At 41.9% G+C, this 16118-nt stretch overlaps 1 protein-coding gene across 3 annotated transcripts in view; it reads left to right on the top strand.

Moving 5' to 3' along the window:
* Positions 1 to 16118, top strand: part of KCNK12 (potassium two pore domain channel subfamily K member 12) — a 68434-nt gene that overhangs the window by 36945 nt on the left and 15371 nt on the right. For 2 of the 3 annotated variants that reach the window (XM_048519395.1, XM_048519404.1), the window contains exon 3: positions 9132 to 11525. In XM_048519395.1, coding sequence (XP_048375352.1) covers positions 9132 to 10027 — 896 coding nt within the window. In that variant the 3' untranslated portion in view covers positions 10028 to 11525. Of the gene's footprint in view, positions 1 to 9131; positions 11526 to 16118 lie in introns of those variants that run through there. The other variant, XM_048519412.1, reaches the window with a different exon arrangement.

The following is a 16118-nucleotide window of genomic DNA, read 5'->3' on the forward strand; positions in this document are numbered from 1 at the left end:
TGACAAATAAGAGCTATGGATTCTATCAGCTGTAGGCCCTCTAATTACCAGAGGTGTAGCTCCAAGGGGACAGGGGGGTGATGCACCAGGGCATGCCCCTGTGGGGGTGTGACGAGGGCGTGGTGGGGGTGTGGTGGGCGTGGGACGGGGGTGTTCCAGGACAGGGCAGGGATGGAGAATGCACCAGTGCACCAGGCGCTTTCCCTCCTTGCTACGCCTCTGCTAATTACCTAAATCAATCTCAGCCAGTGCCTGACTATGGCAAGCCCGGACCCCAGTCCTGGGATTACATTTTTTAAAAGACATTCCTTACATTATAGTCTTCCTCAACAAAAGATTTTTTATGTATCATCAAAGCATACAGAAGCCCAGGTGGGTGGCTGTTGCCCTCCATAGCTTGGCTCAGTTGTTTGAGTCACCTTATGTTCTTTACAGTATCGGCAATGTCATCAAGCTTGATTTGGAGACTGATAAGAATGTTGAGAATAAAGACTCCTGTTGCCCGCCCCACCACCACGATCCCCATTTAGACTATTACAGTTACCAGGCTTACTGGTGAGAGGGAATGAACTCTGAACCAGTATGCTAGTGGGGGACATGTTTGGATGCAATCCTATAGTCAGATGTGGGGGAGGGCATTTCTAATGCCCTGCCAGTCATTTCCTGGCAATATAGACAGCCCAAACTAAGATGGATGCCAATCTTAATTCAAGGGCTTTGATGTAAATAGAGTTTGCCTGACACATGTGTTCCCCCTCTCAAATCAAATATGCAAAACAGTAAACAACGCCTTCCCCAAAGGCTCAGCCACTTGCATCTGTAAAACAGTGCAGCCTTGAAAAGGCACACCTGTCTCTGACATCACACCTGTCTCTGACATCACAAATGCCAACACCCTGATTCTATCAGCAGACCAGCTAGTTCATCCAGCACCCTTTCCCCCAAATGTTTATTTAATCTTAAACCTCCTGTCCAACTATTGGAGAATTCTGTGCAGATTTCTAAGGGGAGTGTACTCTGTACACATAGGTGCAAGGTCTCTCTCTTGCAATGCAGGTCTGTCTACACAGCTAATTGCCAAACCAAAAGGGGGAAAGACCTGACTAATTTAGGTAACAGGCATTCCAAACAACCTGTGTTTTTTGTAAAATACTAGATCTTGAGCTGAATTCTGTGGTGTCTCTGGCTGGTAAATTATGCAAGAATCTTTCTCTATAATTATCAGTACTTTATTAACATTGCTAACCAGAGGACTCTATTTGTAAAGCCCCTTTCTGCTTATGTTCCTGAAGCTCTTCTGCCTAATAATCCCACCCACCATTAGTGTCCATTTAGTTGTTCCTTCCCACCCATCACTTAGAAGAACCTTAACCTCACAAATTCCAGTATGCTATTCTTCTCAGAGAAGGGTGTTTTACATCTTGAAGTACACACATGGCCTGGCAACCAGTGGGAGATGGAGGAACTTACTGAGGGGAGGGGCAGTTATCATCTCTGTGTGATGATGCAACATCAGATGAGACTCAGAAGTGACAACATCGTGCCAGGGTCAACACTAGCATATAGCAAAAAACTGAGTATTATTGCTGAATGCTAGAACATCAGCCTCAGTGAGACCCAGAAGCAATGGTATTGTGCCAGAAGTTTCATCATCATGTGGGGACGACAGTTGTGCCTCCTGTATTGTTGAAGTTGTGCCTCCTGTATTGTCGACAGTTGTGCCTCCTGTTTGGCCAGCAAGTTTCTGCCCACTTGCCAAATCAGCATAAAGAGGCAATAGCTGTGATTTCCTGGAGGTCCCATGCCATAAACAGGAAAATGGGGACTCGAGACGTACAGCATGAGAAAAATTAAATAAAATTCAAATATGTTCTTCCATTTGATGTGTGAGAATAACTTATAGAAGAACTTACCAGTTATAGCACTGCATAAACACAAGTGTTTGAAAAATAGCAAAATGATTCTTTAGATCCAACCTACTGCTGTGTTTGAACAGTAGAACAAGTGCTTGTTTGATGTTTCATACTAGGGGTGCCTCTAAGTTCTTACGTTTCAGGGGAAACAAATTACCAGGACCTGTTTGATTTGCGATCTTAGCAGCATCAGAGTCTGCTTGCAGTATTTGCAATGCAAAAGGAGATAATATGTGTGAGGTATCCCTGTTGATGACAGCATACATAGTCTATGACACCCACACACACTTGCTCACATTAATAATGTACATGTGTGCATTAATAGTGTGAAAATAATATTGGTGCATAGAGAGCAAATAAATAGGCTGTTGTGGGCTCTCTGAGCTGTGGGGCCATGATCTGATAGTTTTTGCTCCTAATGTTTTGCCCACATCTATGGCTGGCATCTTCAGAGACATGCCACCAGGTCAGACATAGGATCTTATTTGTAGCACAGAAATTATTGACGAATTTGGCAGCTAGAATATCAGGCTACACAGGGAAGCTGTAATAATTACCAACACTTAGCGTTATTTTCCGCAAGAAGATTGCAGCCCACAAGGAGTTAAGTCAGGACTGCATGTGATTGGCTGGCTATGAAAGGCAGAATTCTAAAGGCTGTGTGAGGAGATTTTGAGGGAGTTCTGATCAGAGAGCCAAAGTGAATGGATGTGTGCCAATTGGGGCTCCATTCTAGTTGGTTAAACTACTCTGAGGGATAGGAGGGTCATATTAAAAGAAGAATCTGTACTACATTCCTGATGTTAACAAAAACAGAGCCCAAAATAAACACAAAGATTAGTTGGTTGTTTTTGTCTCTGAGGAAACCCCTCTTAGATATTAAGCAGGGAAGCTTATGAGAGTGGCGGTAGAGATAGAGAGGAATTGGTTCCCTGAGGGTTAGTTGGAATTCCTGTTCTTTGAAGCAATGTGTGGGCTAGACAAATCTAGTGGAGAGGATTGCCACCTGCCAAATTAAGTGTATGCCCACTGGTTTGCTCACTCCTAAAATACCAGTTGTAAAAGGTGTTAAACAGGGATGTGTTCTGGCCCTAGTTCTATTCAATTTGTTCCTAAATGACTTAGCACCCACTCTGAAGGAAATTAACTCGCACTGCCCCAGTTTGGGGAACACCCAGTTACCAATTCTGCTTTATGCAGACGACATGGTTCTTCTGTCAAGATCTAAGGTTGGTCTAAAATGTCTCTTAAATAAGTGTAATGAATCCAACAACCTGCTTGAAATAAATACAGCTAAATCAAAATTCCAACTGTGAAAGCCTTCAACAATACAGCAAAGAAAAAAATAATAAAACTCAATGTGATTATTTTTACTTATTTATTCATTTTATTTCTTTTCTATCCCACATTTCTCTAAGAGACATGTATCATTCTTCTCTCCTCCATTTGTTACTCTCCTCTCCTCTCCTCCATTTGTTACTCGTTTTTACTCCTCTGCTCCATTTGTCATTTTATTACTTACAAATGGACATAGAGTAACCTGAGACTATGGTTACCCAGCAAGCTCACATTTTAAACACTACACCATGCTGTGTCTCATCTATAATACTGTATCAAGCTTCCTTTGAGGTGGTATTTTACTGTTGTGTACGTGTACTCGTGCATATTAATAAAACACTGCAAAAATACTTAAGGTGATTTGTACAACTTTGTATCAGTATTCTTTTTGTGTGCTGTTTCACTAATGAATAGAATTGTGAATACTGGTAAAATACTACAGGCCAAAAATGTGGACACAATCATGTGTACAGCTGTTTTTTTCCAATGTGTTGTCAACACACATCTATTTATTATATTTTTATCCAACTGTTCCATCCAGGACTTCCATCAAGATGGTGTATATTGTTCTCCCATTCCCATTTTATCCTCATGACTCTGTGACAGGAAAGTCTGAAAGACAATGACTGGCTGAAGGTCTCCCAGTTAGTTTCATGGCAGGGTCAGGATTTGATTTCCAGTGTCTCCAGCTCCCATTTAACATTTTAACTACTACACCATGATTACACTTCTTTAATGCTCTTCAGCTGAATGAGATACAAAAGTATCTTACAATTCAAACCTATTACATTTTTAATTGAATCCAACTGCTGAGATACACAGTTCCATTTTTATTGATCATTATTTACACAAAGAATAAGTTTCGCCAAGTACTGCAGTTTCTCTTGCGAGTTGGTGGAACATTAGGAAGCCAGGACTGGTAGAGACAATGGTGGGGAAACATCCCAGATGTTAGTCTTCACATAGGCAAATATATATGCATCTCTTAAATAAGAGCACAAACAATCTGAAGGAGCGGACAGCTCCTGCAAACTGTACATGTGCCATTTCCAGAATTCATTTTAGAAACTTTCCTGGTTAAAGTGGAATTCAAGAGAAGTAGAAGCCAGCACAGAAAACCCCATTGAATAATAAAGGAAAAGCAATGGAAAAACACATTTGCCATCCCTAATGGGAAATGAATATGTTATCATGCACATTTTTAAGTACTGGTAGCCAAGCTTTGTTTATTCTCAGAGTCTCTTCTTTCCTGTTGAAGTTGTCTTGGTGTTTGTGAATTTCAATGGCCTCCCTGTGCATTCTGACATAGTAACCTACTGAATTGACCAGAATTTCAGTGTTTTCAAATAAAATGTTATGTCCAGTTTTGTTTAATACATGTTCTGCAACTGCAGATTTTTCAGGATGTCAGTGTCTTTTGTGGTCCTTAATACGAGTCTGGATGCTGCATTTTGTGGTTCCTATGTAGACCTTTCCACAGCTGCAGGGTATGCGATAGACTCCTGCAGAAGTGAGGGGGTCTCTCTTGTCCTTTTCTGAGCATAGCATCTGCTGTATTTTCCTGGTAGGTTTGAAGATGGTTTGTAAGTTATGTTTTTTCACCAGTTTCCCTATTTGATCGGTGATTCCCTTGATGTACAGTAGAAATATTTTTCCTGTGGTGGGCTGTTCAACAGGAAAGAAGAGACTCTGAGAATTAACAAAGCTTGGCTACCAGTACTTAAAAACACCAAAAGCAAACCCTAAGGGCATGCTAAGTTCATGGGCAAGTGACTCCACCCAAACACAGGATTTGCATTCACCAATACTGCTGCTGCTGCAGGAAATGCAAATGTGAATCCCTCCCTGAACTGAATGCAAATGTGAATCACTCCCTGGACTGAAAAACCCCACCTGCAATACAATACTATACTACCTTTGTATAGCAAGTTCCACCTAAACACTTACTGATTGGTTCCCCACCTGGGGACATGACAATTTATACCCCACTAAAACATTCCCTTCTCACTGGACACAGTGTGTAACAGACTTCCCTCTGTGATACCCCTCTGAAGATGCCAGCCACAGATGCAGGCGAAACATTAGGAACAAGATCCACCAGACCATGGCCACACAGCCCGGAAAACCCACCAAAGCCAGTTGAATCCGGCCATGAAAGCCTTCAACATTACCTTACAAGATTGCTTTGGGGATAAAATGGAGTTCAAGAAACAATGAATTCCTTAGAGCAGGGGTAGGGAACCTGCGGCTCTCCAGATGTTCAGGAACTACAATTCCCATCAGCCCCTACCAGCATGGCCAATTGGCCATGCTGACAGAGGCTGAGGGGAATTGTAGTTCCTGAACATCTGGAGAGCCGCAGGTTCCCTACCCCTGCCTTAGAGGAAAGGAGCACCAATGATGTACTAAATAAATATCAATATTCATGTGGCAATGCAGAAATTTGCAGTCTTTCCACCCCACCCCCACCACACACACACTTTCCAAAATTAGAAGCCTTTGGGAAGGGTAGTGACTTTTGCCTTCTTATGTGTTCCAAGGCAATACTCCTGTGGCTCACCTTGTGGTTTCCTCAACTGTGTTACAGTAAGCTTTTAAGCTGCAGTTGCGGAGTTCACAGTTATCTGTTTCCTTTCTTTCATTGTAGGCCAGTTTTGGGGTTAAGGACTGCTTTTGAAAACCTGCCCTGTGTTTACTGGTGAATGATCTGAAAGCTAAATTGGCAACATCCTATTTTTGAAATGTCCTTGAGTTGTTTAGATGACACTGAAAAGAATTTGATTGGTGTGGAGGTCAAACAAGGGTGTAATTTTTTCCCCTGCAAGAGCTCTAAATCTCTACAGCTGTCTGGCTCCCTGGTAGTATATTATCATACTTCAGCCTCCTGAATATGGGGTTTTGTTGCATTTTTAATTCATCCATCAATAGTGTTCCATTTAAAATTTCCCATTCCTCCCCACAGCAACCATGCTCTAGTAAATAAGATTTTGAAAGAAACCCTTGGTTTGTCACTGAGTAAAGTATGAGGAAGGTTTCAAATAACATTTTCAATTTAAAGGAGCACTGCCAAGCTGGATTGATTATTCCATAGACTTCCAAATGATGGCACAGAATATAAATATGAAGTGATGGGCAGATTTGTCGAAGGCTTTCACGGCCAGACTTAACTGGTTATTGAGGGCTTTCCAGGCTGTGTGGCCATGGTCTGGTAGATCTTGTTCCTAATGTTTCGCCTGCATCTGTGGCTGGCATCTTCACACCAGAAGCAAAGGCCAAGGGCATGCTGGGTTCATGGACAGTGAACTCCACTCAAGTACAGAATTTGCATTCACTAATACTGTTGCTACTGCAGGGAATGCAAATGCGAATATGAATGTAAATGAACTGAAAACCCCACCCACAATACAATGCAGTCAACCACACCTTTGCATAGCAAGTTCTACCCAAACACTTACTGATTGATTCCCCACTCTGGAACATGGACAATATATACCAAACATTCCCTACTCACTGGATGCAGTGTGTAGCACACTTCTCTCTGTGATACACCTCTGAAAATGCCAGCCACAGATGCAGGCGAAACGTTAGGAACAAGATCTACCAGACCTCAGCCACACAGCCCGGAAAGCGCACAACAACCAAATGGGCAGATTCTTTGATACAAGTATATCTCTTAAAATGAAAAGTTTCTGGTGTCCCTGTGATGATGCATTCTCATGCTCAAAAGATTTAAGTTCTTCCAGCTAGCTCAGAAGAGGAGCTGTGCACATAGCTATTGAACCAGGAAGTTCTGTTTCTTGAGCAGGAGAGAATGGAAAGGGAGGGTTTTCCAATGGCAATTTGGAAAGTTCAGTGCTTAAGGTACCCCCTGATTGGCCAGAATAATTCATTCCAACATTGCCCTATCTCTAATGGTCTTCATTTGCCATTTGAGACATCAACATGTAACCTCAGTTTATGGGTTCTAAGAGGCAGAATTTGGAAGGAGTTTGCAACAATTAAATTTTAAACAAAATGGTTTACTTTTCTTACCATATAACATCAAACATTAACATTTAACGTAACACTTCAAAGTCCTGTTAAGTTTCATTAAGTCCTTCTATTTACAGTCTTGTAATGCCAAGTCCATTTCTTCCTGCAAGTGGTTGGCTCATGAAACTCCAGAAGCTTGGTATACTGGATTCAAGATAATGAAGGTCCCCAAAAGAACTTTCACCCTGAAACAATAAATTCTAACATTTACAACATAGCCAAATTAAGCATCTCCCTTCCCACTAGTTCCAACAACATTGCAGTTACCTTAAACAAGGTGTTAAAAGCTTATAATAATATATCCAGGTCCTAGCCTGGTAGCCTTGCTTCCTCCAACCTCATGAGTACAGCAGCCTTCTGTTCCCTTCAGACTCCACCCCTTTCTGGGTCATCCCATTCTTAACATAGGGGTTACAAACACATGACCACATTTGATTAGGTATGTGGCATTGTGATGTTATCATATCAAGTGATCCATGGTTGATTGGTATCTCTCAAGGAAAAATTAATCAGAGAGGGGGAAATGGCCACTAAAATTGAGGCAGATGAGCAAAACAGTGACAGTGAACACTTATGAAAAAGGTAAGATTAAAGAGTTTCTTGGGGAGGTGTTCAGCCTCACTTTCTAAAAAATACCAGCTCTTACTACTCAGCATGACCCACAAATCATCACCTATAGTACTTATTAATCTGCCTGTTTATTTGGAATTTTGACATAGATACTTGTTACTAAATCAGGTATTTTAAGCCAGGGCTTTAAAAATATCTATTAACTCCATCCTCTGATCAACCTGACTATACTCTCTAGTATGCCCAAATCTAGAAAGTTCCTTCTTCTGACCTATAAAAGTCCTCCATTTTCCATCCTGTAAACCATTAAAAAATTCCCACACTCTATCAATTACAAACCAAATACTGCTCCGTGGACCAGTCTGCTAACCCACTTCTAGCTCCCACCCGCCACTGCATCAAGGTATTTTTAAAATCACGAGTGAGCAACTTTATTTAGTTCATAAACCCACTCATTTGCTATCTCCACTGCAGAAACACAGTAGGTCCCAGAATGTGTTTGTACCTGCAGTGCTTACACACTTCTACCAGGCTGCACATGAGAAAGGCGACAGTTTGTGAACATCCCATACACCACCACTGTTGGAATTTTGCTTGTTTGACTCTCTGTGTAGAATCAAGTTGAAGAGGTACAAAAGATTTCATAACACCAGTGACTGGTGTTGGCCAAAGTCTTTGCAGGTAATGTAAGGAGGGCTGCAACTGATTGATCACACTGCTTGATTAAAAAGCACTCCTGAGTAACTGGGCAATATGCTTTTTCGGGATTATATTTTTAATAAGAATATTTTTAGGTTCACAGGCAGTAGGCACCTTCTTGAAGGAAGCATTCCTCCTTCTCTAACACACAGGAAGGAATGCCTTGACTGTGGTGGCGTCTGTTGTATGACGTATTCTTGCTTCACCTAAAAGCAAATACGATGTTTTCCCCCTTCACGGATCATTGCTTATCCATATGTAAATGTATGCAGATTTAGTCAGTTAATTAATATGTACGCATAATTGCCTGGGACTCCTTTAACTGAGGGATCTAGATATGAGTGTGGAATAAGATATAGCTTCAAAAACAACTTTTTTGTTGTAAAAACCAGGGCCAGTGATATCGTTAAGTTGGGTGAGGAAGTCCATCTTGGCTAGAATCTTTTGAGGCACAATTAAAGAACAACAGCATTTCTTATTTTTCCTCTTATCTGCATGGCTTTTGAATATTTTAGTTCAGGCATTAAAATTTCTCAGGCTATGTTTGAGTCTAATGGTTTTTTCTTTCTATCTCTCCAGGTTTTGGGATGTCCACCCCAGCAACAGTAGCTGGGAAAGCCTTCCTTATTGTTTATGGTCTGTTTGGGTGTGCTGGAACTATACTGTTCTTCAATCTCTTCCTGGAACGGATCATCTCGCTTCTGGCTTTAGTCATGAAGGCTTGCCGTGAGAGGCAGCTGCGGAGAAGCGGTCTTCTACCTCCAACCTGCCGAAGGGGCTCAGCCATCTCTGACGCAGACAGCCTGATTGGGTGGAAGCCATCGGTCTATCATGTGATGTTGATTCTGGGAATCTTTGCCATTACTATTGCTTGCTGTGCCTCGGCCATGTACACAGCCGTGGAAGGGTGGAATTATATTGACTCTTTATACTACTGCTTTGTCACCTTCAGTACAATTGGATTTGGCGATCTGGTGAGCAGTCAAAATGCTGTGTACCGAAATCAGGGATTATACAGATTTGGGAACTTCATGTTTATATTAATGGGGGTATGCTGCATATACTCTCTTTTTAATGTCATCTCGATTGTAATCAAGCAGGTTCTAAACTGGATGCTAAGAAAATTTCGATGCAGATGTTGCCCTGATTGCCATAAGCCAACCGCTCGCCTTGGGCGGCGCAATGCCATCACGCCAGGATCTCGCTTCCGCCGGCACAACATCTCTATGGAAACCGACGGACAGTATGACAGTGACACAGACGGGAGAAGACTCTCTGGGGAAATGATCTCCATGAGGGATCTCACTGCCTCCAACAGAGTCTCTCTGGCGCTTCTGCAAAAGCAATTATCTGAGACAGCCAATGGCTACCCTAGGAATGTCTGTATAAACACTAGGCAAAATGGCTTTTCAGGAGGTGTTGGTGCTCTAGCCATCATGAATAACAGACTGGCAGAGACGAGCGATTCTAGGTAGAAATTTTGAAATTGAAAAAAACCATGCAATTTGTTTAAAATAATTTTTTAAAAAAGGTTTTCCCAAATGCGTCAGTATTTCTCCCCTTTTTTATCCTTACATAGAGAATTATGATCAGTACTTATAACAATGGGGTACATTATTGAGTAATGATGGAGGCTCAGTTCAGACATCATGCCAAACCATGGTTTAATTAAACTAACCATCATCAACAGTGTAATTATCCAGTGCAGGCTAATCCAGAAACTATGGTTAATTACAGTACATCATACCAGAATCTGAAACTGTGGCTTAGAATTTGTCTATTCATCAGGTTAAGACTCACCTGTGATTTCAGGTGACAAACTAACACAGATCCTGGTTTAATCTTGGTTTGTTTCCTGGCACTGCAGGCGAGATGGGGGAAAGAGCAAAACACAGTAACACTTGCATTTGGCAAGAAAACCAGGATTTGAATGAGTACCTGCAAGCTGTGTCCAGGCTTCACAAATTCACTGTAATTCAACATGATTTCCCATTATGTCTGAACTGAAGGAGTGTGGTCACCATAGTTTTGATATTTTAATGCAGGGATGTCCAACTCTGGCCCTCTAGATGTTCATCTGGAGAGTCAGAGTTGGACACCCCAATTTTAAAGGATTAAAATGCCACAACAGTGGCTCAAAATATTCTAGATCTACTAACTTCTATGAAGAACTGATACAAAATGTTCAATTTGCTTTCTTTTCTTCCCATGTTGTTGATTACATTTATGTCCCACCTTCCTTCCGTGGAACTTTTATGGCAGCATACATGGGATTGCCAGGAATTTTCCCATCTAAGCACTGTTCAGACCTCACACCTGCATAGCTTCAGCAAAATTGCAACAGCATGTGCCTTTGGATCATGACTGAAGATTCTTTCTACTTTTAGGTGTTATGAATATACGTTCAGATATTGGGTGAAGCTTTAGTGCTGCTTTTCACACTATTCTGTTTCATTCCCAGAAGGCATATCCAAGTCTGAAAAAAAAATCTATGAACACCCAAATATGAGAACAATAATTTTATTTGTTTCTTTATTCATAAAAAATTATACCCTGCCTCATGCCCATGTTTCTAGGCAGCCTGCACTGGTTAAAACATTTTTTTAAAAAACACAATAAAATAATAATGCTACTATCAGTTACATAAGATTTTCAGCTTTGCAAAAATGCTTTCTAGTTTTGTACGAGGCAGGGTATTGATATCCTTCCTGCTTCATAGATGGGGAATTGCAGCCTAGAGAGAGCAGTTTGCCCAATGCCACTAAATAACTCCACAGCAAAGGTAGCACTAGAACTCAGGTACCTCTGATTCAAGTTTACTAGACCTTCCACAGTGTCACCCTAAACAGAGTTAGACTCTAAGGGATTTAGAAAGTTGCAACTTTCCTTCGGACTGCACCAACAATCTCTGACATGCATATCTCATTCGAGTTGGGCTGAGCCAGAAGTACTTATGTTTTCCTGCTCGTTTTCGTGAGTGTCATCAAGTGTCATTTTCAGCAATGATCTTAAGATTGTTTCTGTGTGGTTCAGAGTTCTTTCACTGTTCTGACTGCTGCTGCTTCCCAATATTATTTGTTTTCTTCTTTGTCCTCCTTGATCCTAAGTTCATTTGTCCTTATACCACATTACATTACATTACATTACATTACACACATACATATAGCCTTTAATGGCATAACAGGTCCAAAGTGGACTAACAATTAAAGGAATATAACACACTTATAAGTAAAAATGTAGAAAAAATGGTAATTACTAGCTTTTGGAGTGAATTGTAATAACATAACAAAGAAACTTGGCCGTCATTTCCAAAATATGTATATCTTCATGGTTCAATAAAAATACAGTCTTTTGTAGATCAGATAGACAATTTAGGTTCCTGTGCAGCAGCACCCTGCTGCCAAGCTATGTCCCTCTGTGCCAGCATTTGTGCCGCTTCATGCAGCACTGATGGCACTGGCACTGGAATAACCCTTCTGTCACTTCCAATGTGACTTCACCCACCCACCCCCCCCACACACACACCTTTGAACTGCACAATAAGGAAGTGAACTGCACTGTTGAATCACAATCAACTCATGGCAGCCCCATGAATTTCCACCTCATGGGATTTTCAAGGCAAGAGATGAGTAGGGGTGGTTTGCCACTGCCTTTCTCTGCATAGCATCCCCAGTCTTCAAAAGACTACACCTGACATAAGAATTTCATGAAGGTGCACAAATGGAATCACATGAGTCATCCTCCACCAATCGGATTAAAAGCTGTGAGTTCAAGGAGGGGTAAAAATACAAATGAATACTGGAACGAAGAAGATGTGGCAGCACCCGGGGAAACCAAAGGGCACTGAACCTCATAGAAAGAAGGCAATTATTGTTGATTATTATTTTTGTGCTAATTAGTTTTTTTGCATCAGATATGCTCATATCAAAGCAAATATTGAAATTAGCAAACATTTGGTGCATCCTGTATTTCAAGCAATGTCTCCGCAATACTTTTAGAGAGCATCAGATGCACACTTGACCTCCACAAATCACACATATATTGAGGTCTTCAGTTTACACTGATCGTCTGTCTATCCCTTCTGGCAGCTGAAAACTCTTGTCAAGGTTTTGTGTATTTCATGCTTTAGAGGTCCAAAGAAAACAAACACATGCCACGTTTTCTTAATTTGTTCAAGAGTTACTGTTCATTGGCATAAGATTAAAGATGTTGCTTTGTACTATATCAGTCCACCTTTCCCCACTGTGGTCTACTCTAATGGGCTCCCTGGCAGAGGCCTTTTCAGAGAGGAGGGCGCATGGCTCACTCGTAGAGCATCTGCCTTGCAAGCAGAAGGTTCCAGGTTCAATCCCTAGACTCTCCACGTAAAAGAAGAATCAGATAGTGAGCGACATTCACAACTCTACTTGAGGTGCTGCCAGAGTAGAAACCACTGTGTAGACAGATAAGAAAGATCATATTTTAGTATCAGTTTGCACTTCGCTCTCCACATAAGGTGGCTAGAAGCAAACTTTAATGAGGGAAAATCATAGTGGGTATTAGGACAGGGTCCTGCTGACTGTAATCAGCACTTGGAGAAGGAAGATAGCTGTGATTTTTATGGGATGCAGTAGTCATTGAGATCATTCTCAGTTATGAAAGAGTAACCATTGTTCATAAAATCTGACACATCTCTCAGGTCAAATGAGATGAACTATCAGAAGCCTTTTAAAAATGAAAATGCGGTGACAGGGAGTTTTGAATATCAGTGGCAGTACCTGTGTGTGCTGGGGCCATCTTAGTGATTCTGGAGCCCTGGGCCACCATCCCATAGGAGTCTATCCCTCAAAGCCAATCCAGGCTTAAGCAAAGGAAAGCCCTCACGTCATGCAAGGCAAGTGAGCAGTTGTGGTTACTGCTCAGCTGGTTGATGCCCAAACCTAGAGAAGGTGAAAGGACATGGTCATTGCCAAGCCAGATAACCAAGAGCCAGAAGGAGTGAGTACAAGTGGTGGCAGCAGGAACCTGTCTGCTCTTCCTCTTCTTTGCCTCCATTAAGGGACGGGCAGGACCATGGGCATTCACTCACACACACACACACTTGGACCAAGGGCAGCTGCCCTGGATGCTCCACAGCTAAGACTGCCACATTCCTAATCCTTTCCCATCAAGCTATATCTCTAATCAAATCTGGTCCATCCCAGCTCCTTTGCAACCTGTGCACAGAAAGGTAAAAGCTCCCCATATCTTTCCCCCATATATGGAAAGGCATCTGAGGAAGAAATGATAAGCAAAAACGAAAGTTTCTTTCAAAATGCCCTTATCCAGTTGAACAGTGAGTTGCTAACATATTTTTTGTGTCAATTGGTTTGGCTCCTAGCAGCTAATAGATTTTTTTCCCCTACCTGTTCAGACAAAGCAACTTGCATCCTGTTGGCATTGCCTTTTAAGAAAAGGGTTTTCTCCTGTTTTCAGTTCTTCCTTGCACTTCTGAATCACTCCAGTGTGCCTTTTGAAGTATCCAAAAGGACCACTGTTTTCTCCCTGCCTTTTTCTTTGCAAAGTTCTTTTTTCTGCTTAACATTCTAAGATTTGCATTATAGTGCTGTAGCAGCACCACTGGCATGCCAGTTGCTGTAGCCAGAAAAGAACACAGCACCAAAGAAGACATTGTTTGTGCTGGCCAGAGCACTTTAAAGACAGCTCACAGATGGATTGAAATGTGGCAAATCTCTATATTGCTTTACTCAGAAAGGGGCCAAAAACAGAGGACATCCAGTTTAGAATGGTAAACTGAAAGGAGTCCAAGGGGAAAGGGTTAAACACTACATTCCTCCCAGCCACTGCTACAAACAGCTGCACAGCTGCCTGAAGTTGTGTGTCAGTTTTTTATATATATAAAAAAGATCTTCATACATTTTTGTCTCTGTGGTCTCCAGACTGTTTCCAGACTGTGTGTCCTACGAGTAACCAAACTGAATTATCAAAGATCTTGCCAAGCTGCTGGAATTGATTAATTTGAAATATTAGAAGGCAATATTCCCTGTGTCTCCCTGCTGGTCACATAATTTTCTTTCCCATCCCTTTTCCCCTCCAGTTACACCATGGGACTGAATGTTTCTATTTTGTAGCATTTTGAATTTTTACAATTCTACATACAGTCGAGAGGCTTTGTTGTATGAAGATTTATGCCAGGGTTTCCGTAGCCATTGGTAGCAGGCTCTCCATTGCCAGATTTCCTTTGAGAAGTCTCACTGGATTTCTCTCCATTGAATTAATCTACACTGCATCCCTCTGTCCATGACACTAGAGGAGAAGGAGGTATGAGTGCACTGAGCCCAGTCTCCATACACATAGGACGCCTACATACAGGAAGGCTTCATGTTCATGAATCGGCAACTGTACATCAACAAGGGAAGAGCTAACAAACTCATACCCATTTCTACTCTACACATGTTGACTTCAACACATGTAGCGTTGTATGTCAAGGACTTCTGTAGGGTTGCCCCTCTCCAGGTGGTAGACTCCCAGAATTACAACTGATCTCCAGGGGACAGAGATCAGTTTCCCTGGACAAAATGGCTGTATTGGAGGCTGAACTCTGAAGTCCCTCCCCAAACCCTGATTTCCTGAAGATCTAACCCCAAATCTCCACGAATTTCCCAACTTGGAGCTGGCAACCCATTGACCACATGACAACACAGTCAGTCATTTTAAAGCCCAAAGTTTCCTCACACACACACACTTGTGCCATAGAAGTTCACTGGGTGATCTTCGGTCAGTCACTCTCAGCCTAACCTACCTTGCAGGGCTATTGTGAAGGTAAAATGGAGGAGTGGAGCATCACATAAGTCACTTTGGTTCCTATTGGGGAGAAAAATGGGTTGGGAAATTCCTGCAGATTTGAATATTAAGCGGAGTGTGAGTGTGTGCGTTGCAGATGGAAGGAAGCTGAGCAGGAAAACATTGTGATGGAGTTCAGCCTCCAAAGCAGTCATTTTTTCCAGGGTAACAGATTTGGGCTCCACCTGGAGTTTGGCAACACTAATTTAATGTAATTTCCCTGAGTACCGGTATATGTAGATTGCCTCAGGATCTAAAGGAACCTTCCAGAATCACTGCTGCCTCTGCAGATGCTCGTGGGGTGTGGGGGAGGGGGAGGCGCAAAATCAGTTCTTGCCCTGGGCTCCATTTTCTGTAGATATGTCACTGTCTGTCTGGGTCCTAGTGCCCACCTTGTCCTGGTCCCCACCCCCCATCCATTTGAAAGTAAACATACATTTTTGCATAAATGCTCTTGTATCAAAGTACCATGTTTAATAATGTACAAACTAATGTTTTTGACAAAGGCAGAACGTAAACATGAATGATAATTCTCATATTTGTTCAGAACTATATTTTAATGCCGAAGCATACAATTTTCTCGATCACTGCACCTCAACTGACCACACTAACATCTTTTTCTGAGACAGAATATAGTACATTGCTCCACAAATGCTGCAGCCTTCACAGAAACAGAGAAGATAAGGCTGGCAAGTGAATGGCAGCTGAAGCTCCTACTTCATGTTGCTTTTGGCTCATCTCCCT

The sequence above is a fragment of the Sphaerodactylus townsendi genome, linkage group LG01, assembly GCF_021028975.2.
Source record: "Sphaerodactylus townsendi isolate TG3544 linkage group LG01, MPM_Stown_v2.3, whole genome shotgun sequence".
NCBI classification, from domain to species: domain Eukaryota; kingdom Metazoa; phylum Chordata; class Lepidosauria; order Squamata; family Sphaerodactylidae; genus Sphaerodactylus; species Sphaerodactylus townsendi.